Source organism: Rhinichthys klamathensis, unplaced genomic scaffold, assembly GCF_029890125.1.
Source record: "Rhinichthys klamathensis goyatoka isolate OS25496 unplaced genomic scaffold, OSU_Roscu_1.1 h1tg000366l_1, whole genome shotgun sequence".
Classification (NCBI taxonomy): domain Eukaryota; kingdom Metazoa; phylum Chordata; class Actinopteri; order Cypriniformes; family Leuciscidae; genus Rhinichthys; species Rhinichthys klamathensis.
In genome coordinates this window covers 529,283-557,114 of record NW_026606875.1, presented here as the reverse complement: position 1 = coordinate 557,114, position 27,832 = coordinate 529,283, and the positions used below count along the sequence as shown (strand labels likewise).

Here is a 27,832-nt window from a genome sequence, read left to right as displayed (position 1 = left end):
GTCACGTGGTGAAGTGACCGTTTATAATGTTATTTTATGTTTGGCCTCAATAAATTATTTTGTAATATGACTTGGTGTGCAAAGCAAATCTTTCACATAAAAACGCGATTTCAATTTATGAGAGATACTCATTTTGTATTGAATGCTATTTATTCCATATCTATTCTAGATTATATGAAACATTATTATTCTAATGTAAAGACAACAAACACAATTTAGTGTATAAAAACTTTTTTAAATCACAAGACAGGTTTCACTTTTGGAGGCTCCATTTATTATAAAAACAAAAATAAATGACAGATTAGGTGTGTGCGGGCGAGGGTGAACCTGGCGCCGGGCTGTAGAGCGCGGGCTCGACAGGCATAGACCACTCGAGGCCGAGGCCTTATACGGCCTACGCTGTCCTCGTCAGCGTCCTCACCATTAGGTCCACCAAACCTAGCTCCTGGAGCAAATGGTGAAACTCCTGAAACCCTCCGGAGGGTCTGGTGGACCCGAGTACAGCGACGATGTCCCCTACGCAGCTGTTTCTGCTCTCCATATACGAGCGGTGACTCTCTCAATTAATGCTAATGCTAATGCTCGATAAACATCTAAAAAGATGGCCGCCAACGGATTTCGAAACTTTCGCCTCCGGATTTCGCCTCTGATTTCGCTTCAAACTTTTCTTTTTTGTTTTTACGCGCGTCAATTTCGCCATTGACACGCGAATTAACACAAAGTGGTCAAGCGTATAACTAGACGCGGCAGGCGCGAATTTGACGCGCTATTCGCGTCCGGTGTGAACGCACACAGGACGGACAAAACCAGTCAAATATCCACTGATCTGAGAACTGAGTTCTGCTCATGTTTATTACCATTTTCTAAACTATAGCGAATAAACTGTGATAATGTGAGAAATGTGGAAGGAGTCTGAATACATTTTGGTTTGACTGTAAGCAAATATTAGACTCTCACACATGAATTATGTTGAATATCTGTCAGCTGTTAAATTTAACTACACAATTAGATAATACCAGTTTAGCTCAACCAGTGACCAAGCAATGCTTGTTCAGTCTGTGTGTAAAAAGAGCATTAGCAATTACAGAAAACACACTTCAGCAAAACATGATCAGCTCAAAGTGGAGGAGTCATTATTGCTCCCACATGTGTGTAAATGTCACTGGTAATCTCTGTATGAAGAATATTTGGGTATAATATGTCACAGTTTACTTTATTTTGCTCTCCTCACTTACATAAATGAACTATAGTGTCCTGCACACACTAGTGAAACAATATCAAAAATGATCTCTGGTGTCTGAATAATCTTGGGTTTGACTGTGTGTTCTGTGAGTCTTCAGTGGAAACTCAACACTGCAGAAAATCTTCTTCCTAACTATTTTTGTCATTTTCCAGCACAAATATATCTACACATTCTTCCAGTTAATCAAGACACATGTACTAGTAATCTGCAGATTTAAACGCTTTCTCCTGCGTCTGGTCTGGTGGTGTTCGTTGGGAGAGTGATGTCATTAAAGAGTGTGTGTTCTCCAGATTGCTGTTGTTGAAGTGCACAGATCTCTAATGCCTCACACATGTGTACACTATAGACCAACACAAACCAGAACGCAAATCATGTTTCTCTGCGTCGGGTTTGAAGCTAATCCTCCTCAAAAGCTCTTGAAAGCAGTCTCGTCTTCCCATCGAGAGATCGAGCGAGACGGAGGACGTTCTCATGAAACATTAAAAGACTCTTTTTTTTAAAGTTTCCCCAAACAGCTTTAGATCCTCGTGTCACGACTCTGATTTTACAAGAGCATAAACACACACACACACACAATGGGAAAACAAACATGTTTGCTCAATGAAACGGAACAAAAAACAATGTTACTAAGAGTTCAGACAACTTTCATTTACAAAAAACTGCCCAGAGAACCAAAAAGACAGACAGACAGATGGACGTACAGATGGATATTATTTGTACTTACAGGGGGGCCATTTTTCCCAGCATTCCCTGGGTCTCCAATTTCTCCCTGGGAACAAAAAAAATTGAAATAAAAATGGATTTCTTTTTTTTACATCAAAACCAGATAAAAAAAAATGACAATCAACAACAATCCATGACTGTAAACCAAACAGTAATATGAATGTATCCTTTGTGATGAATCTCACAGTTGGACATATGATCAATATTCTGGTCAAGCAGAGAGCAATGTGAACTATTTTGGAAATACTATAAATCGGAAAAATCAAAATCGCCGTTGTTTTCCCCCCCTTAATGTTCTAGTATGATGATGATGGTTGATGATTGACAGGTGGGACTGAGGAGACACTCACCTTCAGGCCTTCAGGTCCTGGTTCACCGATGAAACCTTTCCGACCGATTCGGCCCTGTAGAGGATCAACACACACACACACACACACACGAATGTAAATGAACCTTCCTCTACACACTCAAAACAAGCCGTTACATCAGATCTCCTTCATGTTAATCTGAGTTTAATCAGGAAAGAAAGAAAGACACTTACATTGGGACCCAGATTTCCAGGTGGACCCGGAGGGCCTTCGTCTCCCTGCAGAAACACACGAGGAAGCGTTTTAGTAAACAATCAGCGATCAGATCCCACAGATCCCACAGATCCCACAGATCCCACAGAACATCACCTGTAGACAAGACTACATTCCTCCCATCACCATACGCATCACAAGGAGAAACAGAGGAGGAGAAGAACTGAACTGACTCTACTCCCCATACTACTGTAATAATAGACAGACAGACAGACAGACAGACAGACAGACAGACAGACAGATAGATAGATAGATAGATAGATAGATAGATAGATAGATAGATAGATAGATAGATAGATAGATAGATAGATAGATAGATAGATAGATAGATAGATAGACAGATAGACAGATAGACAGATAGACAGACAGACAGACAGATAGATAGATAGATAGATAGATAGATAGATAGATAGATAGATAGATAGATAGACAGATAGACAGATAGACAGATAGACAGATAGATAGATAGATAGATAGATAGATAGATAGATAGATAGATAGATAGATAGATAGATAGATGTGAGACAGGAAAAAAACACTTTACCTCTGTTCCTTTTGGCCCTGGTGGTCCCTGGGGGCCCCGAGATCCTTGAAGACCCTAAACACACACACACACACACAAACACACACACACACAGCTTCATCAGCATTAAGCAGCATCACGAGGCAAACTACACTTCAGACTAAGGTATCTTAGAAGGCAACACAACATTAATACCTGCCTTTTGGAACAAATATGATGTGTATAAGATCCTAGGCAAGCATATATCTATGTTTTGGTACAAATATTCAAGATTTGCACAAGAGTTTTCTCTACCTTTGGTCCCGGGGGGCCGTTCGGTCCTGGTGCACCAATGTCTCCTGGGAAACCCTAAAACACGGGCATAAATACAGTAAAATGCAATTTTACGGCTGTCAATTAAGCTCCGCCCACCTGTCGTTAGACCACACCCACTTACTATAAATTAGGGTCAGGCAAGGCCTAGTTTACATTCATAACTAGTATTTTCTATACTTATGAGAAAGAGTTATTTAAATGGTTTACTGGATATGCCATCATGTTATTAAACAGAAATGCTCTTATTGACAGCGAGAGGTCTTCACGGTAACAGAGTCAGATCCAAAACCCATCCAAAGAGAAGTTCAGGACAGTTTGCAATCCATTTTATGTCACAATGAGACAAAATGCAGAAAGAATTAATATATATATATATATATATAAAATGTATTATAATAATAAATTATTGTTAATTCAAATTATTACAAATAATAAATTAACATTATTATTATACTCCCATTTAATATAATTAATTATTAATGAATAATAAGATAATTATTATTAGTTGTATCATTAAACAAATGATACTCTATTGTTAATATTTTGATAAGAAATACTACTTAATAATTCAATCATGATTTAATGAAATGATTATTATATTTTAAAATAAATAATCAGATTTTAAATACATTTTTTAAATTAAATAAATATTTGCGTAATCATAATCACTAATTATTATTATTATTATTATTATTATGCATTGAGTCTAATATTTTGCTTAAAAAAATTATTTCCGAATGCAGCAAAATATTAAATATATAAAATGTATAATAATAATAATTATTTTTATTTTTATTATTATACATTTTTAATATCATTTAAGTATAAATAATATTTTATAATTATTTAATGATTTAAAAAGTTTAAAAAGTTTAAATATCTCAAAAAATATTGCTGTACACAATTATACCAGGAATGTGCATTAACAAAAGTAATTTCCTTTGTAGAAATTTTTTTCCCTCAAAAATGAAATTTAAAAAATGTATACATATAAATAATACAGAAGTGCCACAAGAGGGCAACTGACTAGCCAGTTAGCGGATATCAGACTAGCATGCGAGGCGCTAAACTCTAGCGCTGGGTGAGTTTCATCCATTTGCCGCACAGATGCGTCTGTGTTTACACTAATAAAGAGCCACAATCATGTTTGGGATTATCAAGAGATAAATCATCTTCACCAAACACAAAACTAACACAAATAACAAGGAAGTAGACATGCCTGCCAAGAAAGACACAAGTCAGGCTATTTATCGAAGACTATAAACAGTTGGAATGTGATTAATGTTGTGTTGTATTAAACTATGAAGGACGCCATCTGACGTCCACATGCGCCAAATCCCTTCAAACACCATTAGATTATCACACACAACCAGACCAACTCAGTCACTGACCTCTCACACTCCAGCAAACACCATTAGATTATCACACACAACCAGACCAACTCAGTCACTGACCTCTCACACACCTGCAAACACCATTATATTATCACACACAACCAAACCAACTTAGTCACTGACCTCTCACACACCTGCAAACACCATTAGATTATCACACACAACCAAACCAACTCAGTCACTGACCTCTCACACACCTGCAAACACCATTAGATTATCACACACAACCAAACCAACTCAGTCACTGACCTCTCACACACCAGCAAACACCATCAGATTATCACACACAACCAAACCAACTCAGTCACTGACCTCTCACACACCAGCAAACACCATTAGATTATCACACACAACCAAACCAACTCAGTCACTGACCTCTCACACACCTGCAAACACCATTAGATTATCACACACAACCAAACCAACTCAGTCACTGACCTCTCACACACCAGCAAACACCTTTAGATTATCACACACAACCAGACCAACTCAGTCACTGACCTCTCACACACCAGCAAACACCATCAGATTATCACACACAACCAAACCAACTCAGTCACTGACCTCTCACACACCAGCAAACACCATTAGATTATCACACACAACCAAACCAACTCAGTCACTGACCTCTCACACACCAGCAAACACCATTAGATTATCACACACAACCAGACCAACTCAGTCACTGACCTCTCACACACCTGCAAACACCATTAGATTATCACACACAACCAAACCAACTCAGTCACTGACCTCTCACACACCTGCAAACACCATTAGATTATCACACACAACCAAACCAACTCAGTCACTGACCTCTCACACACCTGCAAACACCATTAGATTATCACACACAACCAAACCAACTCAGTCACTGACCTCTCACACACCAGCAAACACCATCAGATTATCACACACAACCAAACCAACTCAGTCACTGACCTCTCACACACCAGCAAACACCATCAGATTATCACACACAACCAAACCAACTCAGTCACTGACCTCTCACACACCAGCAAACACCATCAGATTATCACACACAACCAACCCAACTCAGTCACTGACCTCTCACACACCAGCAAACACCTTTAGATTATCACACACAACCAAACCAACTCAGTCACTGACCTCTCACACACCAGCAAACACCATCAGATTATCACACACAACCAAACCAACTCAGTCACTGACCTCTCACACACATGCAAACACCATTAGATTATCACACACAACCAAACCAACTCAGTCACTGACCGCTCACACACCTGAAAACATCATCAGATTATCACACACAACCAAACCAACTCAGTCACTGACCTCTCACACACCTGCAAACACCATCAGATTATCACACACAACCAAACCAACTCAGTTACTGACCTCTCACACACATAAAAACACCATTAGATTATCACACACAACCAAACCAACTCAGTCACTGACCTCTCACACACCTGCAAACACCATCAGATTATCACACACAACCAAACCAACTCAGTCACTGACCTCTCACACACCAGCAAACACCTTTAGATTATCACACACAACCAAACCAACTCAGTCACTGACCTCTCACACTCCAGCAAACACCATTAGATTATCACACACAACCAAACCAACTCAGTCACTGACCTCTCACACACCAGCAAACACCATCAGATTATCACACACAACCAAACCAACTCAGTCACTGACCTCTCACACACCAGCAAACACCATTAGATTATCACACACAACCAAACCAACTCAGTCACTGACCTCTCACACACCAGCAAACACCATCAGATTATCACACACAACCAAACCAACTCAGTCACTGACCTCTCACACACCAGCAAACACCATTAGATTATCACACACAACCAAACCAACTCAGTCACTGACCTCTCACACACCAGCAAACACCATCAGATTATCACACACAACCAAACCAACTCAGTCACTGACCTCTCACACACCAGCAAACACCATTAGATTATCACACACAACCAAACCAACTCAGTCACTGACCTCTCACACACCAGCAAACACCATCAGATTATCACACACAACCAAACCAACTCAGTCACTGACCTCTCACACACCAGCAAACACCATTAGATTATCACACACAACCAAACCAACTCAGTCACTGACCTCTCACACACCAGCAAACACCATCAGATTATCACACACAACCAAACCAACTCAGTCACTGACCTCTCACACACCTGCAAACACCATTAGATTATCACACACAACCAAACCAACTCAGTCACTGACCTCTCACACACCAGCAAACACCATCAGATTATCACACACAACCAAACCAACTCAGTCACTGACCTCTCACACACCAGCAAACACCATTAGATTATCACACACAACCAAACCAACTCAGTCACTGACCTCTCACACACCTGCAAACACCATCAGATTATCACACACAACCAAACCAATTCAGTCACTGACCTCTCACACACCATTAGATTATCACACACAACCAAACCAACTCAGTCACTGACCTCTCACACTCCAACAAACACCATTAGATTATCACACACAACCAAACCAACTCAGTCACTGACCTCTCACACACCAGCAAACACCATTAGATAATCACACACAACCAAACCAACTCAGTCACTGACCGCTCAGACACCAGCAAACACCATCAGATTATCACACACAACCAAACCAACTCAGTCACTGACCTCTCACACTCCAGCAAACACCATTAGATTATCACACACAACCAGACCAACTCAGTCACTGACCGCTCACACACCAGCAAACACCATCAGATTATCACACACAACCAAACCAACTCAGTCACTGACCTCTCACACACCAGCAAACACCATTAGATTATCACACACAACCAAACCAACTCAGTCACTGACCTCTCACACACCAGCAAACACCATCAGATTATCACACACAACCAAACCAACTCAGTCACTGACCTCTCACACACCTGCAAACACCATTAGATTATCACACACAACCAAACCAACTCAGTCACTGACCTCTCACACACCAGCAAACACCATCAGATTATCACACACAACCAAACCAACTCAGTCACTGACCTCTCACACACCAGCAAACACCATTAGATTATCACACACAACCAAACCAACTCAGTCACTGACCTCTCACACACCTGCAAACACCATCAGATTATCACACACAACCAAACCAATTCAGTCACTGACCTCTCACACACCATTAGATTATCACACACAACCAAACCAACTCAGTCACTGACCTCTCACACTCCAACAAACACCATTAGATTATCACACACAACCAAACCAACTCAGTCACTGACCTCTCACACACCAGCAAACACCATTAGATAATCACACACAACCAAACCAACTCAGTCACTGACCGCTCAGACACCAGCAAACACCATCAGATTATCACACACAACCAAACCAACTCAGTCACTGACCTCTCACACTCCAGCAAACACCATTAGATTATAACACACAACCAGACCAACTCAGTCACTGACCGCTCACACACCAGCAAACACCATCAGATTATCACACACAACCAAACCAACTCAGTCACTGACCTCTCACACTCCAGCAAACACCTTTAGATTATCACACACAACCAAACCAACTCAGTCACTGACCTCTCACACACCAGCAAACACCATCAGATTATCACACACAACCAAACCAATTCAGTCACTGACCTCTCACACACCAGCAAACACCATCAGATTATCACACACAACCAAACCAACTCAGTCACTGACCTCTCACACACCAGCAAACACCATCAGATTATCACACACAACCAACCCAACTCAGTCACTGACCTCTCACACACCTGCAAACACCATCAGATTATCACACACAACCAAACCAATTCAGTCACTGACCTCTCACACACCATTAGATTATCACACACAACCAAACCAACTCAGTCACTGACCTCTCACACACCTGCAAACACCATCAGATTATCACACACAACCAAACCAATTCAGTCACTGACCTCTCACACACCATTAGATTATCACACACAACCAAACCAACTCAGTCACTGACCTCTCACACTCCAACAAACACCATTAGATTATCACACACAACCAGACCAACTCAGTCACTGACCTCTCACACTCCAGCAAACACCATCAGATTATCACACACAACCAAACCAACTCAGTCACTGACCTCTCACAAACCAGCAAACACCATCAGATTATCACACACAACCAACCCAACTCAGTCACTGACCTCTCACACTCCAACAAACACCATTAGATTATCACACACAACCAGACCAACTCAGTCACTGACCTCTCACACTCCAGCAAACACCATCAGATTATCACACACAACCAAACCAACTCAGTCACTGACCTCTCACACACCTGCAAACACCATCAGATTATCACACACAACCAAACCAATTCAGTCACTGACCTCTCACACTCCAGCAAACACCATCAGATTATCACACACAACCAGACCAACTCAGTCACTGACCTCTCACACACCAGCAAACACCATTAGATTATCACACACAACCAAACCAACTCAGTCACTGACCTCTCACACACCTGCAAACACCATTAGATTATCACACACAACCAAACCAACTCAGTCACTGACCTCTCACACACCTGCAAACACCATTAGATTATCACACACAACCAGACCAACTCAGTCACTGACCTCTCACACACCAGCAAACACCATTAGATTATCACACACAACCAGACCAACTCAGTCACTGACCTCTCACACACCTGCAAACACCATTAGATTATCACACACAACCAGACCAACTCAGTCACTGACCTCTCACACACCAGCAAACACCATTAGATTATCACACACAACCAAACCAACTCAGTCACTGACCTCTCACACTCCAGAAAACACCATTAGATTATCACACACAACCAGACCAACTCAGTCACAGACCTCTCACACACCAGCAAACACCATTAGATTATCACACACAACCAGACCAACTCAGTCACTGACCTCTCACACACCAGCAAACACCATTAGATTATCACACACAACCAAACCAACTCAGTCACTGACCTCTCACACACCAGCAAACACCATTAGATTATCACACACAACCAGACCAACTCAGTCACTGACCTCTCACACACCTGCAAACACCATTAGATTATCACACACAACCAGACCAACTCAGTCACTGACCTCTCACACACCAGCAAACACCATTAGATTATCACACACAACCAAACCAACTCAGTCACTGACCTCTCACACACCAGCAAACACCATTAGATTATCACACACAACCAAACCAACTCAGTCACTGACCTCTCCCACTCCAGCAAACACCATTAGATTATCACACACAACCAGACCAACTCAGTCACTGACCTCTCACACACCAGCAAACACCATCAGATTATCACACACAACCAAACCAACTCAGTCACTGACCTCTCCCACTCCAGCAAACACCATTAGATTATCACACACAACCAAACCAACTCAGTTACTGACCTCTCACACACCAGCAAACACCATCAGATTATCACACACAACCAAACCAACTCAGTCACTGACCTCTCACACACCTGCAAACACCATTAGATTATCACACACAACCAGACCAACTCAGTCACTGACCTCTCACACACCAGCAAACACCATTAGATTATCACACACAACCAAACCAACTCAGTCACTGACCTCTCACACACCTGCAAACACCATTAGATTATCACACACAACCAAACCAACTCAGTCACTGACCTCTCCCACTCCAGCAAACACCATTAGATTATCACACACAACCAGACCAACTCAGTCACTGACCTCTCACACACCAGCAAACACCATCAGATTATCACACACAACCAGACCAACTCAGTCACTGACCTCTCACACACCAGCAAACACCATTAGATTATCACACACAACCAAACCAACTCAGTCACTGACCTCTCCCACTCCAGCAAACACCATTAGATTATCACACACAACCAGACCAACTCAGTCACTGACCTCTCCCACACCAGCAAACACCATTAGATTATCACACACAACCAGACCAACTCAGTCACTGACCTCTCCCACACCAGCAAACACCATTAGATTATCACACACAACCAGACCAACTCAGTCACTGACCTCTCACACACCAGCAAACACCATTAGATTATCACACACAACCAAACCAACTCAGTCACTGACCTCTCACACACCAGCAAACACCATCAGATTATCACACACAACCAAACCAACTCAGTCACTGACCTCTCACACACCTGCAAACACCATTAGATTATCACACACAACCAGACCAACTCAGTCACTGACCTCTCACACACCAGCAAACACCATTAGATTATCACACACAACCAGACCAACTCAGTCACTGACCTCTCACACACCAGCAAACACCATTAGATTATCACACACAACCAAACCAACTCAGTCACTGACCTCTCACACACCAGCAAACACCTTTAGATTATCACACACAACCAAACCAACTCAGTCACTGACCTCTCACACTCCAGCAAACACCATTAGATTATCACACACAACCAGACCAACTCAGTCACTGACCTCTCACACACCAGCAAACACCATTAGATTATCACACACAACCAGACCAACTCAGTCACTGACCTCTCACACACCAGCAAACACCATCAGATTATCACACACAACCAGACCAACTCAGTCACTGACCTCTCACACTCCAGCAAACACCATTAGATTATCACACACAACCAGACCAACTCAGTCACTGACCTCTCACACACCAGCAAACACCTTTAGATTATCACACACAACCAAACCAACTCAGTCACTGACCTCTCACACACCAGCAAACACCATTAGATTATCACACACAACCAGACCAACTCAGTCACTGACCTCCCACACACCAGCAAACACCATCAGATTATCACACACAACCAGACCAACTCAGTCACTGACCTCTCACACTCCAGCAAACACCATTAGATTATCACACACAACCAGACCAACTCAGTCACTGACCTCTCACACACCAGCAAACACCTTTAGATTATCACACACAACCAAACCAACTCAGTCACTGACCTCTCACACACCAGCAAACACCATTAGATTATCACACACAACCAAACCAACTCAGTCACTGACCTCTCACACTCCAGCAAACACCATCAGATTATCACACACAACCAGACCAACTCAGTCACTGACCTCTCACACACCAGCAAACACCATTAGATTATCACACACAACCAAACCAACTCAGTCACTGACCTCTCACACTCCAGCAAACACCATTAGATTATCACACACAACCAAACCAACTCAGTCACTGACCTCTCACACACCAGCAAACACCATTAGATTATCACACACAACCAAACCAACTCAGTCACTGACCTCTCACACTCCAGCAAACACCATTAGATTATCACACACAACCAGACCAACTCAGTCACAGACCTCTCACACACCAGCAAACACCATTAGATTATCACACACAACCAGACCAACTCAGTCACTGACCTCTCACACACCAGCAAACACCATTAGATTATCACACACAACCAAACCAACTCAGTCACTGACCTCTCACACACCAGCAAACACCATTAGATTATCACACACAACCAGACCAACTCAGTCACTGACCTCTCACACACCTGCAAACACCATTAGATTATCACACACAACCAGACCAACTCAGTCACTGACCTCTCACACACCAGCAAACACCATTAGATTATCACACACAACCAAACCAACTCAGTCACTGACCTCTCACACACCTGCAAACACCATTAGATTATCACACACAACCAAACCAACTCAGTCACTGACCTCTCCCACTCCAGCAAACACCATTAGATTATCACACACAACCAGACCAACTCAGTCACTGACCTCTCACACACCAGCAAACACCATCAGATTATCACACACAACCAAACCAACTCAGTCACTGACCTCTCCCACTCCAGCAAACACCATTAGATTATCACACACAACCAAACCAACTCAGTTACTGACCTCTCACACACCAGCAAACACCATCAGATTATCACACACAACCAAACCAACTCAGTCACTGACCTCTCACACACCTGCAAACACCATTAGATTATCACACACAACCAGACCAACTCAGTCACTGACCTCTCACACACCAGCAAACACCATTAGATTATCACACACAACCAAACCAACTCAGTCACTGACCTCTCACACACCTGCAAACACCATTAGATTATCACACACAACCAAACCAACTCAGTCACTGACCTCTCCCACTCCAGCAAACACCATTAGATTATCACACACAACCAGACCAACTCAGTCACTGACCTCTCACACACCAGCAAACACCATCAGATTATCACACACAACCAAACCAACTCAGTCACTGACCTCTCCCACTCCAGCAAACACCATTAGATTATCACACACAACCAAACCAACTCAGTTACTGACCTCTCACACACCAGCAAACACCATCAGATTATCACACACAACCAAACCAACTCAGTCACTGACCTCTCACACACCTGCAAACACCATTAGATTATCACACACAACCAGACCAACTCAGTCACTGACCTCTCACACACCAGCAAACACCATTAGATTATCACACACAACCAAACCAACTCAGTCACTGACCTCTCACACACCTGCAAACACCATCAGATTATCACACACAACCAAACCAATTCAGTCACTGACCTCTCACACACCTGCAAACACCATTAGATTATCACACACAACCAAACCAACTCAGTCACTGACCTCTCACACACCAGCAAACACCTTTAGATTATCACACACAACCAAACCAACTCAGTCACTGACCTCTCACACTCCAGCAAACACCATTAGATTATCACACACAACCAGACCAACTCAGTCACTGACCTCTCACACACCAGCAAACACCATTAGATTATCACACACAACCAGACCAACTCAGTCACTGACCTCTCACACACCAGCAAACACCATCAGATTATCACACACAACCAGACCAACTCAGTCACTGACCTCTCACACTCCAGCAAACACCATTAGATTATCACACACAACCAGACCAACTCAGTCACTGACCTCTCACACACCAGCAAACACCTTTAGATTATCACACACAACCAAACCAACTCAGTCACTGACCTCTCACACACCAGCAAACACCATTAGATTATCACACACAACCAGACCAACTCAGTCACTGACCTCTCACACACCAGCAAACACCATCAGATTATCACACACAACCAGACCAACTCAGTCACTGACCTCTCAGACTCCAGCAAACACCATTAGATTATCACACACAACCAGACCAACTCAGTCACTGACCTCTCACACACCAGCAAACACCTTTAGATTATCACACACAACCAAACCAACTCAGTCACAGACCTCTCACACACCAGCAAACACCATTAGATTATCACACACAACCAGACCAACTCAGTCACTGACCTCTCACACACCAGCAAACACCATTAGATTATCACACACAACCAAACCAACTCAGTCACTGACCTCTCACACACCAGCAAACACCATTAGATTATCACACACAACCAGACCAACTCAGTCACAGACCTCTCACACTCCAGCAAACACCATCAGATTATCACACACAACCAGACCAACTCAGTCACTGACCTCTCACACACCAGCAAACACCATTAGATTATCACACACAACCAGACCAACTCAGTCACTGACCTCTCACACACCAGCAAACACCATCAGATTATCACACACAACCAAACCAACTCAGTCACTGACCTCTCACACTCCAGCAAACACCATTAGATTTTTTTTTTGAGAGAGAGACATCTTTATTCACATACATACTAATGCCAAGAACAAAGAAGATGATCAAGTATGTGAACTGGTCCCCAAAGAAGCTCTAAAGCTTATACTCGGGGGCCATAACAATCAAAGTAAAAAAAGTAAAAAACAAACAAGAACAAAAAAAAAAAAAAAAAAAAAAAAAAAAAAAAAAAAAAAAAAAAACATATACATAGATTACATAGATTATCACACACAACCAAACCAACTCAGTCACTGACCTCTCACACTCCAGCAAACACCATCAGATTATCACACACAACCAAACCAACTCAGTCACTGACCTCTCACACTCCAGCAAACACCATTAGATTATCACACACAACCAAACCAACTCAGTCACTGACCTCTCACACACCAGCAAACACCATTAGATTATCACACACAACCAAACCAACTCAGTCACTGACCTCTCACACTCCAGCAAACACCATCAGATTATTACACACAACCAGACCAACTCAGTCACTGACCTCTCACACACCTAGCATACACCATTAGATTATCACACACAACCACACCAACTCAGTCACTGACCTCTCACACACCAGCAAACACCATTAGATTATCACACACAACCACACCAACTCAGTCACTGACCTCTCACACTCCAGCAAACACCATCAGATTATCACACACAACCAGACCAACTCAGTCACTGACCTCTCACACACCAGCAAACACCATTAGATTATCACACACAACCACACCAACTCAGTCACTGACCTCTCACACACCAGCAAACACCATTAGATTATCACACACAACCAAACCAACTCAGTCACTGACCTCTCACACTCCAGCAAACACCATCAGATTATCACACACAACCAGACCAACTCAGTCACTGACCTCTCACACACCAGCAAACACCATTAGATTATCACACACAACCAAACCAACTCAGTCACTGACCTCTCACACTCCAGCAAACACCATTAGATTATCACACACAACCAAACCAACTCAGTCACTGACCTCTCACACACCAGCAAACACCATTAGATTATCACACACAACCAAACCAACTCAGTCACTGACCTCTCACACTCCAGCAAACACCATCAGATTATTACACACAACCAGACCAACTCAGTCACTGACCTCTCACACACCTAGCATACACCATTAGATTATCACACACAACCACACCAACTCAGTCACTGACCTCTCACACACCAGCAAACACCATCAGATTATCACACACAACCAAACCAACTCAGTCACTGACCTTTCACACACCTGCAAACACCATTAGATTATCACACACAACCAAACCAACTCAGTCACTGACCTCTCACACACCTGCAAACACCATTGAGATGAACGGGAATGCTAACGGCTAGCTTTCTATAGGTATTCTTACAATCCCATTCGTTTTCTTCATAGGGAAGTTTTTTTAATAATGACTTATATATCCCTACTGTGAGCTCAGAGGTTGTTTATGGATGGTTTATGGTTTAGTTGAAGCCATCCGTTAGCATTATTTCCATATTATTAAAATAATCGTGTTTAACAGCTGAATTTGTAGTAAAAACTGCATTACCCATAGTGCTGTGCAAAACATTCCACCAATCAGAGAGTGCACTCAAAAGAGCACTTTAGCTCCGCCCCCTCCCATGAAGCATGTAATCCAGTTTCGCTATTCTGGCAAAATACCTAAATATTTGTATTTATTTATTCATATTTGGCAATAAACGAAATAATATTGTTTCTAGAGATAATCAACAACTTTAAATTAAAGGCACACTGTGGAACTTTTCAACCTTTATAATATATTACCAAAACCCATTGAGATGGTACATCGACTTACAATAGGTTGAATGACAGGTCTGCCGAAGCCTGAAGGTGTCTGTATCGCTTTTACTAGCACTATGTAACTTCGGGTTTCGGGTAGGAACCCGAGCACAAAAAGAACTACAAAATTCGACCGCTTTACGGCATACGTCACTTCCCCCACCACCCCAACTTCCTCAAATTGGCTTTATGCACAGCTTCACTACTTCCTGAACTTCAGCCAGCCCTTTGTTTCCTGTCTGTCATTATTGGACAAACTGCTTAATTCAGGTGTGCCTGGCCTCAGTAACAATAATCAGGCACACCTGGACTAATCAGTTTGTCCAATAATGACAGACAGGAAACAAAGGGCTGTGCATAAAGTCTATTCTAACGTGAGAGCTCAACTCGCGTTTGATTGCCGGCGTCTGTATGTTGTCGTCATGGCTGAATCAACAGCTACTCGGAAGAAAGCGAAGAAAGCAAAGATTTTGTCAGAGGAGACCAAAAAAAGAAAAAGGGAGAGTTTAAAATAAACATCGGCATAAAAGTGTATATATAATGTAATATTTACTGCGAATTCGTGTAACAAAACTGATATAAGTCACAACATACTGCCGTATACAAATGTAAATGTTTTTTTTTTTCCTTTCAGCTCATATATGTTTGTATTTGTGTAAAAGGAAAAACAAACTGTAGACTACAAATAACGGAAATATGTAGTGAGTTATATCAGTTTTGTTACACGATTTCCCGAGTCGACTAACGTTACTCGATTTCATCTCCAACCCATTGCAAAGAGATCCTGAAGACGTTAATTGTTTGCTTCAGGTGTGTTTGATTAGGGTTGGAGATGAACTGTGCAGAACAGACGATCGGCAGGAGCAGGATTGGGCAACCCTTGTCAATGCGACTTACCTGATCAGACATTGTTTTCTGTGTATGCTACTTTTATTCAATTTGTTTTCTTTATAGGATTTATATTATTAATCTTATATTTATATTATTATTTTGGTCAGTAGTGAATCGATTAACTTTCTCCAACATACAAATCAAATGCCGTCTGGACACACATAAAGACACGGGAGGTTGACCGGTTGACTGTTTGTTGACTTTTGCGACAATGCTGCGGCGCTTGTGGCCTCTAGGGGCACTAGACGTGAAAATTACAGGTCGAGCGCACCCTAGTGGCCAAAAATTCCACAGTGTGCCTTTAATAGTTTAATATTTCTCAGTTAATTATGTCATTTGCAATGCTTCATGGGATTGTAGTTCTTTCCCTCACTAAAGCCGTTAAGTTCACAGTCTAGTCTTTTTGTCCGTTTTTCTCATTTATTTGCTTCAAATCAAAGTTAGTAATGTTGTGGTTCACTTCATAGCTGGTGGTTTGGTTCATGGTTTGTAACTTTAACAAAGACTTTAAATCACGATGGGAGAAAAGAAAAATACTACTGGAACCAACGCCAGTGAGCAACACTAAAGCACTCTATTAAGTATTCTGGCTACTCTGGTGATATTTAAGTCCACTTGAAAGCTTTTAACAAATTTCAACAATCCACACAATTATGTAAATTTCCTTCAAAATCAGGACAGAATTGCTTAATTTTCATTTCTATCTGGCAGAAGCATCTGAAAGTTTCCTCCCAGCATGAACCCGAAATAACGAGGAACATCGAGTGAAATTCTGGGTTTTCAAAATAGAAGATGTTCAATTCCAACTGTACGTTTGTTCATTAGTTGTTCCGACAATTACAGTCAGTTTCCGACAGGTTTTCCTGAGTGACGGTTCTCACCTCGGGTCCTGGTGGCCCCGGAGGCCCTCGAGGGCCCGCTTCACCCGTTTTCCCCTGTCAGAGAGAGAACATCAGCCATAAACATCACACCAAACTCCACACAAATGTGCAAACATGATGTTCTTCCTCAGTGTTTCTGTTTTCCAGCACAAATATCTAAACATTCTTAAATCAAGATACATTTATGACACCCGCTATTGACCAAATTTCCCGCCATTTATGATGCAACGCTTTCCCGCTATTGACCAAATTTCCCATCATTAATGATGCAACGCTTTCCCACCATTGACCAAATTTCCCATCATTTATGATGCAACGCTTTCCCACCATTGACCAAATTTCCCATCATTTATGATGCAACGCTTTCCCACCATTGACCAAATTTCCCATCATTTATGATGCAACGCTTTCCCACCATTGACCAAATTTCCCATCATTTATGATGCAACGCTTTCCCGCTATTGACCAAATTTCCCATCATTTATGATGCAACGCTTTCCCGCCATTGATCAAATTTCCCATCATTTATGATGCAACGCTTTCCCACCATTGACCAAATTTCCCATCATTAATGATGCAACGCTTTCCCGCCATTGACCAAATTTCCCATCATTTATGATGCAACGCTTTCCCACCATTGACCAAATTAATTTCCCGCCATTTATGATGCAACGCTTTCCCGCTATTGACCAAATTTCCCGTCATTTATGACACAACACTTTCCCGCCATTTATGATGCAACGCTTTCCCGCCATTGACCAAATTTCCCATCATTTATGATGAAACACTTTCCCGCCATTGACCAAATTTCCCATCATTTATGATGCAACGCTTTCCCACCATTGACCAAATTAATTTCCCACCATTTATGATGCAACGCTTTCCCGCTATTAACCGAATTTCCCGTCATTTATGACACAACGCTTTCCCGCCATTTATGATGCAACGCTTTCCCGCCATTGACCAAATTTCCCATCATTTATGATTCAACGTTTTCCCGCCATTGACCAAATTTCCCATCATTAATGATGCAACGCTTTCCCACCATTGACCAAATTAATTTCCCGCCATTTATGATGCAACGCTTTCCCGCCATTGACCAAATTTCCCATCATTAATGATGCAACGCTTTCCCACCATTGACCAAATTTCCCATCATTAATGATGCAACGCTTTCCCACCATTGACCAAATTAATTTCCCGCCATTTATGATGCAACGCTTTCCCGCCATTGACCAAATTTCCCATCATTTATGATGCAACGCTTTCCCGCCATTGACCAAATTTCCCATCATTAATGATGCAACGCTTTCCCACCATTGACCAAATTAATTTCCCGCCATTTATGATGCAACGCTTTCCCGCCATTGACCAAATTTCCCATCATTTATGATGCAACGCTTTCCCACCATTGACCAAATTTCCCATCATTAATGATGCAACGCTTTCCCGCCATTGACCAAATTAATTTCCCGCCATTTATGATGCAACGCTTTCCCGCTATTGACCAAATTTCCCATCATTAATGATGCAACGCTTTCCCACCATTGACCAAATTTCCCGCCATTTATGATGCAACGCTTTCCCGCTATTGACCAAATTTCCCATCATTAATGATGTAACGCTTTTCCGCCATTGACCAAATTTCCCATCATTAATGATGCAACGCTTTCCTGCCATTGACCAAATTTCCCATCATTAATGATGCAACGCTTTCCCGCCATTGACCAAATTTCCCATCATTAATGATGCAACGCTTTCCCACCATTGACCAAATTTCCCATCATTAATGATGCAACGCTTTCCCACCATTGACCAAATTTCCCATCATTAATGATGCAACGCTTTCCCGCCATTGACCAAATTTCCCATCATTAATGATGCAACGCTTTCCCACCATTGACCAAATTAATTTCCCGCCATTTATGATACAACGCTTTCGCGCTATTGACCAAATTTCCCATCATTTATGATGCAACGCTTTTCCGCCATTGACCAAATTTCCCATCATTTATGATGCAACGCTTTCCCGCTATTGACCAAATTTCCCATCATTAATGATGCAACGCTTTCCCGCCATTGACCAAATTTCCCATCATTTATGATGCAACGCTTTCCCGCCATTGACCAAATTTCCCATCATTAATGATGCAACGCTTTCCCGCCATTGACCAAATTTCCCATCATTTATGATGCAACGCTTTCCCGCTATTGACCAAATTTCCCATCATTAATGATGCAACGCTTTCCCGCCATTGACCAAATTTCCCATCATTAATGATGCCACGCTTTCCCGCCATTGACCAAATTTCCCATCATTTATGATGCAACGCTTTCCCGCCATTGACCAAATTTCCCATCATTTATGATGCATTGCTTTCCCGCCATTGACCAAATTTCCCGCCATTTATGATGCAACGCTTTCCCGCCATTGACCAAATTTCCCATCATTAATGATGCAACGCTTTCCCGCTATTGACCAAATTTCCCATCATTTATGATGCAACGCTTTCCCGCCATTGACCAAATTTCCCATCATTAATGATGCAACGCTTTCCCGCCATTGACCAAATTTCCCATCATTTATGATGCAACGCTTTCCCGCCATTGACCAAATTTCCCATCATTAATGATGCAACGCTTTCCCGCCATTGACCAAATTTCCCATCATTTATGATGCAACGCTTTCCCGCCATTGACCAAATTTCCCATCATTTATGATGCAACGCTTTCCCGCCATTGACCAAATTTCCCATCATTTATGATGCAACGCTTTCCCGCTATTGACCAAATTTCCCATCATTTATGATGCAACGCTTTCCCGCCATTGACCAAATTTCCCATCATTTATGATGCAACGCTTTCCCGCCATTGACCAAATTTCCCATCATTAATGATGCAACGCTTTCCCGCCATTGACCAAATTTCCCATCATTTATGATGCAACGCTTTCCCGCTATTGACCAAATTTCCCATCATTAATGATGCAACGCTTTCCCGCCATTGACCAAATTTCCCATCATTTATGATGCAACGCTTTCCCGCTATTGACCAAATTTCCCATCATTTATGATGCAACGCTTTCCCGCCATTGACCAAATTTCCCATCATTAATGATGCAACGCTTTCCCGCCATTGACCAAATTTCCCATCATTTATGATGCACCGCTTTCCCGCCATTAACCGAATTTCCCGTCATTTATGATGCACCGCTTTCCCGCCATTAACCGAATTTCCCGTCATTTATGATACAACGCTTTCCCGCCATTTATGATGCAACGCTTTCCCGCCATTGACCAAATTTCCCATCATTTATAAAACGCTTTTTCTCGCCATTGACCAAATTTCCCATCATTTATGACACGCTTTCCCGCCATTGACCAAATTTCCCATCATTTATGACACGCTTTCCCGCCATTGACCAAATTTCCCATCATTTATGACACAACGCTTTCCCGCCATTGACCAAATTTCCCATCATTTGATTCAACGCTTTCCCGCCATTGACAGAATTTCCCGCCATTAACCGAATTTCCCGTAATTTATGACACAACACTTTCCCGCCATTTATGATGCAACGCTTTCCCGCCATTGACCAAATTTCCCATCATTAATGATGCAACGCTTTCCCGCCATTGACCAAATTTCCCATCATTTATGACACAACGCTTTCCCGCCATTGACCAAATTTCCCATCATTTGATTCAACGCTTTCCCGCCATTGACAGAATTTCCCGCCATTAACCGAATTTCCCGTAATTTATGACACAACACTTTTCCGCCATTTATGATGCAACGCTTTCCCGCCATTGACCAAATTTCCCGCCATTTATGATGCAACGCTTTCCCGCCATTGACCAAATTTCCCATCATTAATGATGCAACGCTTTCCCGCTATTGACCAAATTTCCCATCATTTATGATGCAACGCTTTCCCGCCATTGACCAAATTTCCCATCATTAATGATGCAACGCTTTCCCGCCATTGACCAAATTTCCCATCATTTATGATGCAACGCTTTCCCGCTATTGACCAAATTTCCCATCATTTATGATGCAACGTTTTTCCGCCATTGACCAAATTTCCCATCATTTATGATGCAACGCTTTCCCGCCATTGACCAAATTTCCCATCATTTATGATGCAACGCTTTCCCGCCATTGACCAAATTTCCCATCATTTATGATGCAACGCTTTCCCGCTATTGACCAAATTTCCCATCATTTATGATGCAACGCTTTCCCGCCATTGACCAAATTTCCCATCATTTATGATGCAACGCTTTCCCGCCATTGACCAAATTTCCCATCATTAATGATGCAACGCTTTCCCGCCATTGACCAAATTTCCCATCATTTATGATGCAACGCTTTCCCGCTATTGACCAAATTTCCCATCATTAATGATGCAACGCTTTCCCGCCATTGACCAAATTTCCCATCATTTATGATGCAACGCTTTCCCGCTATTGACCAAATTTCCCATCATTTATGATGCAACGCTTTCCCGCCATTGACCAAATTTCCCATCATTTATGATGCAACGCTTTCCCGCCATTGACCAAATTTCCCATCATTAATGATGCAACGCTTTCCCGCCATTGACCAAATTTCCCATCATTTATGATGCACCGCTTTCCCGCCATTAACCGAATTTCCCGTCATTTATGATGCACCGCTTTCCCGCCATTAACCGAATTTCCCGTCATTTATGATACAACGCTTTCCCGCCATTTATGATGCAACGCTTTCCCGCCATTGACCAAATTTCCCATCATTTATAAAACGCTTTTTCTCGCCATTGACCAAATTTCCCATCATTTATGACACGCTTTCCCGCCATTGACCAAATTTCCCATCATTTATGACACGCTTTCCCGCCATTGACCAAATTTCCCATCATTTATGACACAACGCTTTCCCGCCATTGACCAAATTTCCCATCATTTGATTCAACGCTTTCCCGCCATTGACAGAATTTCCCGCCATTAACCGAATTTCCCGTAATTTATGACACAACACTTTCCCGCCATTTATGATGCAACGCTTTCCCGCCATTGACCAAATTTCCCATCATTAATGATGCAACGCTTTCCCGCCATTGACCAAATTTCCCATCATTTATGACACAACGCTTTCCCGCCATTGACCAAATTTCCCATCATTTGATTCAACGCTTTCCCGCCATTGACAGAATTTCCCGCCATTAACCGAATTTCCCGTAATTTATGACACAACACTTTCCCGCCATTTATGATGCAACGCTTTCCCGCCATTGACCAAATTTCCCATCATTTATGATGCAACGCTTTCCCGCTATTGACAGAATTTCCCGCCATTAACCGAATTTCCCGTCATTTATGACGCAACGCTTTCCCGCCATTGACAGAATTTTCTGTCAATTTTCTGCCTAATGTTACTAAATGAAATTAGAATTTTTCATTAATTTTTCAGAAAACAAGACTTGATATCTGAAGTAATTCTGCTTCTCCAGTCAAAAGTATCTTGTTTTAAGAATGTTTAGATATTTGTGCTGGAAAACAAGAGGAAGGACACAGTTTTCTGCAGTGTAGTTCTCTCAACAGAACATCACAGAGCTTCATTTGTATTTAACACAGAGTAAGAACACAGGCGGTCTTACAATCGGTCCTGGTTTTCCGCGTGGTCCTGTTGGGCCGGGATTCCCAGCCGTTCCCTGGAAGAGAAACACAAATAAAACTCAGTCTCCTCGCTGTCTGCATCAAACATCAAATCCATGGACATAGAAAAGATTCCCACACTTTAAGACCAGTGAAGTTTCATTACTTCACCGGAATCAAACTCAAAAACTAGATGCATATAGAAATATCCATCCATTTGTATCACACAGTTTTAACATGAAAAACTAATGAACTAATAAAACTAAGTGATGCATATTTGTCATTCATACATAAATGAAACAGGTCATATTTCTGTAATAGCACTAATAAATGCAATTCAAATACATAAATGCTTAAATTTAAGCCATGTAATTAATGTATGTCATGAAGCAAGCTTTTGAGTTTATACTTTCTTTAGTCTTCGAAAGTCTCCAGTAAGACCATCAGTGGACAGTGTGTGTTGGTTAGTGATTTCATGACCATGTAAAGGTTGATAACATATTGTTCTGACTCTCTTGACTCTCACCTTGTCTCCCTGATATCCACTTTCTCCTGGTTCACCCCTCAATCCAGGCTCACTCTAGATCATACAGCATCACAGATTATAGAAAACACTCAACACACACCGCCGGCATTAAACATACACAACACAACACAAGAGTTTGCAAATATGTTTTCACATAGAATAAATGGGACATAAATGGAAATCAACATCATATTTGAGCTTCTTCTTTGTCTTGATTCCAACTAGTGTCATTTTACTATCAATGAGAAAATATTAGATCTTATATCTACATTTTTTTTTAATGTCTATTGAAGTTTTTCTCATTTAACACAATAAGGACTTTAAATCTTTTGGGAGTAATTTCTCAGTCAGATTTGATGTGCGATTAAATCTGGTTAATTCATCGGCACATCATGTGATTAATTAGATAAAAAAAATGTAATTTAATTTTATTTCAGTTAATGTTTTAAAACGATTTTACGAGTAATGAATGAGTCGAGTTTCCTCTAGTGGAAGCGTTTGGTACTGCAGCCGAACACACTCTCACTGAACGCTCGTCTACTGAGAGATCAGCCTCAGATGTGGAGCACGACTTGTTTAGATTTATGGCTTTGATTTTCTTGCAGTTTTTGAGTAAAACGTGATTTTAAAAAGAAATAGTATTAAAATAGTATTTTTCATAACATTACTCGTAAAATTTTGTAACTTTTTTTAAGTTCATTTTTTAAAACTTTTTAAAACAATAATCTGCCAAGTGTCATATTTGAAAAGAGATCAAACTTCAGTCTGTCGCTCTAAAGCGTTCGAGATTTACCACAGTTTAAGCTGGAAATTGAATTTTCAGGTCTATGCTCAAAAAGTGAATAAATGTCTTATAAATACAGCGTAAACTGTTCGCTTCAATAATAGAAATATTTAAATCACCTTATCACCTTTCATTCCAGGAGGCCCCGCCCCTCCGCTCAGGCCCTGCCAATGAGAGAACAAGATCTTCAGTGTCCAGCCAATGAGGTTAGAGATCACACAGCTTGAGGCGTAACTGACGGGCCGTTACCTGAGGTCCCACAATGCCAGGAATCCCACGGGGTCCCTCAATCCCGGGATCCCCCTGCGGGAACAGAGGAACAGACTCGATCAATACAACAGCATTCATCTTTCCTGTAGTTCAGTGAATGATTCCTAACAGATTCACCGAATGACAGATTTGTTAGGACATTCTCACCGGTCAGCAGCGGCCTTAAGCATCCGGGGGCGTGCACTTTCTTATTACGTGCACTTTCAGCTCAACATAGAAATAATCCAACTTTATTTGATTAAAACTATATACAATTATACAGCGTTTTACGTTGGAATAAGCCTCGCCCTTTCACTCAGGGTAACTTCACTTTTGGTTTTGATAGACTTAAGCTTTTCTTTTGTTGTCCGATATCTTTCGTTTTTCAGCACCACTGGCATATGTACGTTTCATTTCCTCTTAAAATTCTTTTCCTGCTAAAAAAAAAAACATTTTACCCTACCGGCAAAAAAGGCAAAGGTATAAATACATAAACTACCGATATTATACTTCAGCTCCAAGCCGTTCGCGGGGGCGGTAAACGTCGCCACGGTAACCGCGAGTTCGACCAATCAGAGACGTCAGTGTTTTGCTTAGAATTATGGGTAGTGTAGTATTTCTCCAGAAGATCTCGAATAACAAGGTTGATTTCATACCTTGTGGCTTTTATAGGAGCAGAAACTTTCGTTTCAAACCAATCTACCTTGGATGGTTTAGACATTATGGCTGAAAATCAATATCCTACGGAGAAAATGAATGGGGTTTTGCTGGTCTGTTGGGGCCCCCCTTGGAGGGCGGGGCCTGTTTCAATTGAAACATAGGTAAGGCCGCCCCTGCGCGTGCGTTCGGCCAATCAGAGAACACTAACGTCCCTGTAGTTCCTATAGTGCTGGTTTAGACCGACTCTGAAGGAGGAGTAAATCAGTTCCTCTAAAACGAGTTCCCAGAACTAAAATCGTTCCTAGTTCCTAAAATCCGGGAACTTCCGGCAATAGTTCTAGAAACTGAAAAGGATCCTCCGGTGCGAAAGACATTCGTCTGCTATGAATTCAAACGACATGTTCCAAACTGACAATGAACTGAAAGTCCTCAATCCACATTATCCTGTGATTTAAGCCTCTCACGCAGGCTTGTGCAGTTCCCCCGGAGAGAGGAGCAGTGACCGGCTCCCGCTGAGGTACACGTGTGTTTATTGTCACTCAAGATCAGGACAGAAGGGTACGTTTTAATGTACGATATCATGCTGGAGCAACTTTTTTCTTTTACAAGCACATTTTTTGGGAAAAGTTGGTACGAAAGGCAACATCAGTGTAACTATCATTTGCATATGACCCCCCCCCCCCCAAAAAAAAAACTTTAAATAAAAAATTAAATAATAATAAAAAATAAAAAATAATGTAATAATTTTTAACATTTAAAAAGTGATAATAATATATTTTTGGGTAAAATATTTATATATTCTATAGTAGGGGAAAATAATGTTTTGGAAGAACCATTGATGATGTATTGATTCATTATTTATATTTGGTTAACTTTACAAAAAAAAAATGTCAGTGTACCTTTAACAATATATTGTTCTAAAATATATTTCTGGTCATATTTGTATATTTTAAACATGTGAAGGACGGCGCCTGTGGTCTGTGCTCAGCTCTTCAGTGCAGTTGTTTGTGAGGCTGTTTCTCATTAAAGGCTTTTTAAACCATTAAACCGCACGTATGTCTGGGAACCAGCCTCCATTCACCTGGAGCCTACAGGAAAACTGCACACATTAATACGCATATTCATCTCTGATGCATTCAGCTGAGCAAAAGTGACAGTAAAGGCATGTATAATGTAACAAAAGATTATATTTCAAAGAAATGCTGTTCTTTTGAACTTTCAAAGAATCCTGAAAAATAAAATGTATCACAGTTACATTGATCATATTCATAAATGTTTCTTGAGCATCAGATCCTCATATTAGAGTGATTTCTGAAGGATCATGTGACACTGAAGACTGGAGTAATGATGCTGAAAATTCAGCTTTGATCACAGGAATAAATTACACTTTACTGTATATTCACATAGAAAACAGCTGATTTACATTACAATAATATTTCACTGTTTTACTGTATTTTTGATCAAATAAACGCAGCTTTGGTGAGTATAAGAGACTTTCAAAAACTAAAAACCAAAGACTTTTGACCGGTGGAGCATGAGTGGCTGTTACGAGTGAACGACAAGTAAAATTAGCATCATTTCAAATCATTACATCAATTCAAGCATTAACATTATACCATGGTATTACCATAGTACATGTGCAAAAAACATGGTAATGCCTTTAATAGATGTGTGGCTTGAAGGAGATCTGCACATCTGGAGCTGAAAGAGCTCTTAATGCATACACACATGCCATAAATAAGCTTTTCTGTCCGCCGCACGTGATAAAGAAGTGA

The 27,832-nt window shown here is 41.4% G+C and overlaps 1 protein-coding gene across 1 annotated transcript in view; it reads right to left on the bottom strand.

Annotated features, from left to right (window-relative positions):
• The window catches only part of LOC130069411 (collagen alpha-1(XXIV) chain-like), a 145,806-nt gene that overhangs the window by 53,977 nt on the left and 63,997 nt on the right, over positions 1–27,832 (bottom strand). Inside the window, exons 15-24 of the mRNA XM_056233278.1 lie at positions 25,398–25,451; positions 25,268–25,312; positions 24,365–24,418; positions 23,841–23,894; positions 18,200–18,253; positions 3,365–3,418; positions 3,092–3,145; positions 2,508–2,552; positions 2,317–2,370; positions 1,968–2,012 (exon numbers count right to left, since the gene is read on the bottom strand). Coding sequence (XP_056089253.1) covers positions 1,968–2,012; positions 2,317–2,370; positions 2,508–2,552; positions 3,092–3,145; positions 3,365–3,418; positions 18,200–18,253; positions 23,841–23,894; positions 24,365–24,418; positions 25,268–25,312; positions 25,398–25,451 — 513 coding nt within the window. The remainder of the gene's footprint in view (positions 1–1,967; positions 2,013–2,316; positions 2,371–2,507; positions 2,553–3,091; positions 3,146–3,364; positions 3,419–18,199; positions 18,254–23,840; positions 23,895–24,364; positions 24,419–25,267; positions 25,313–25,397; positions 25,452–27,832) is intronic.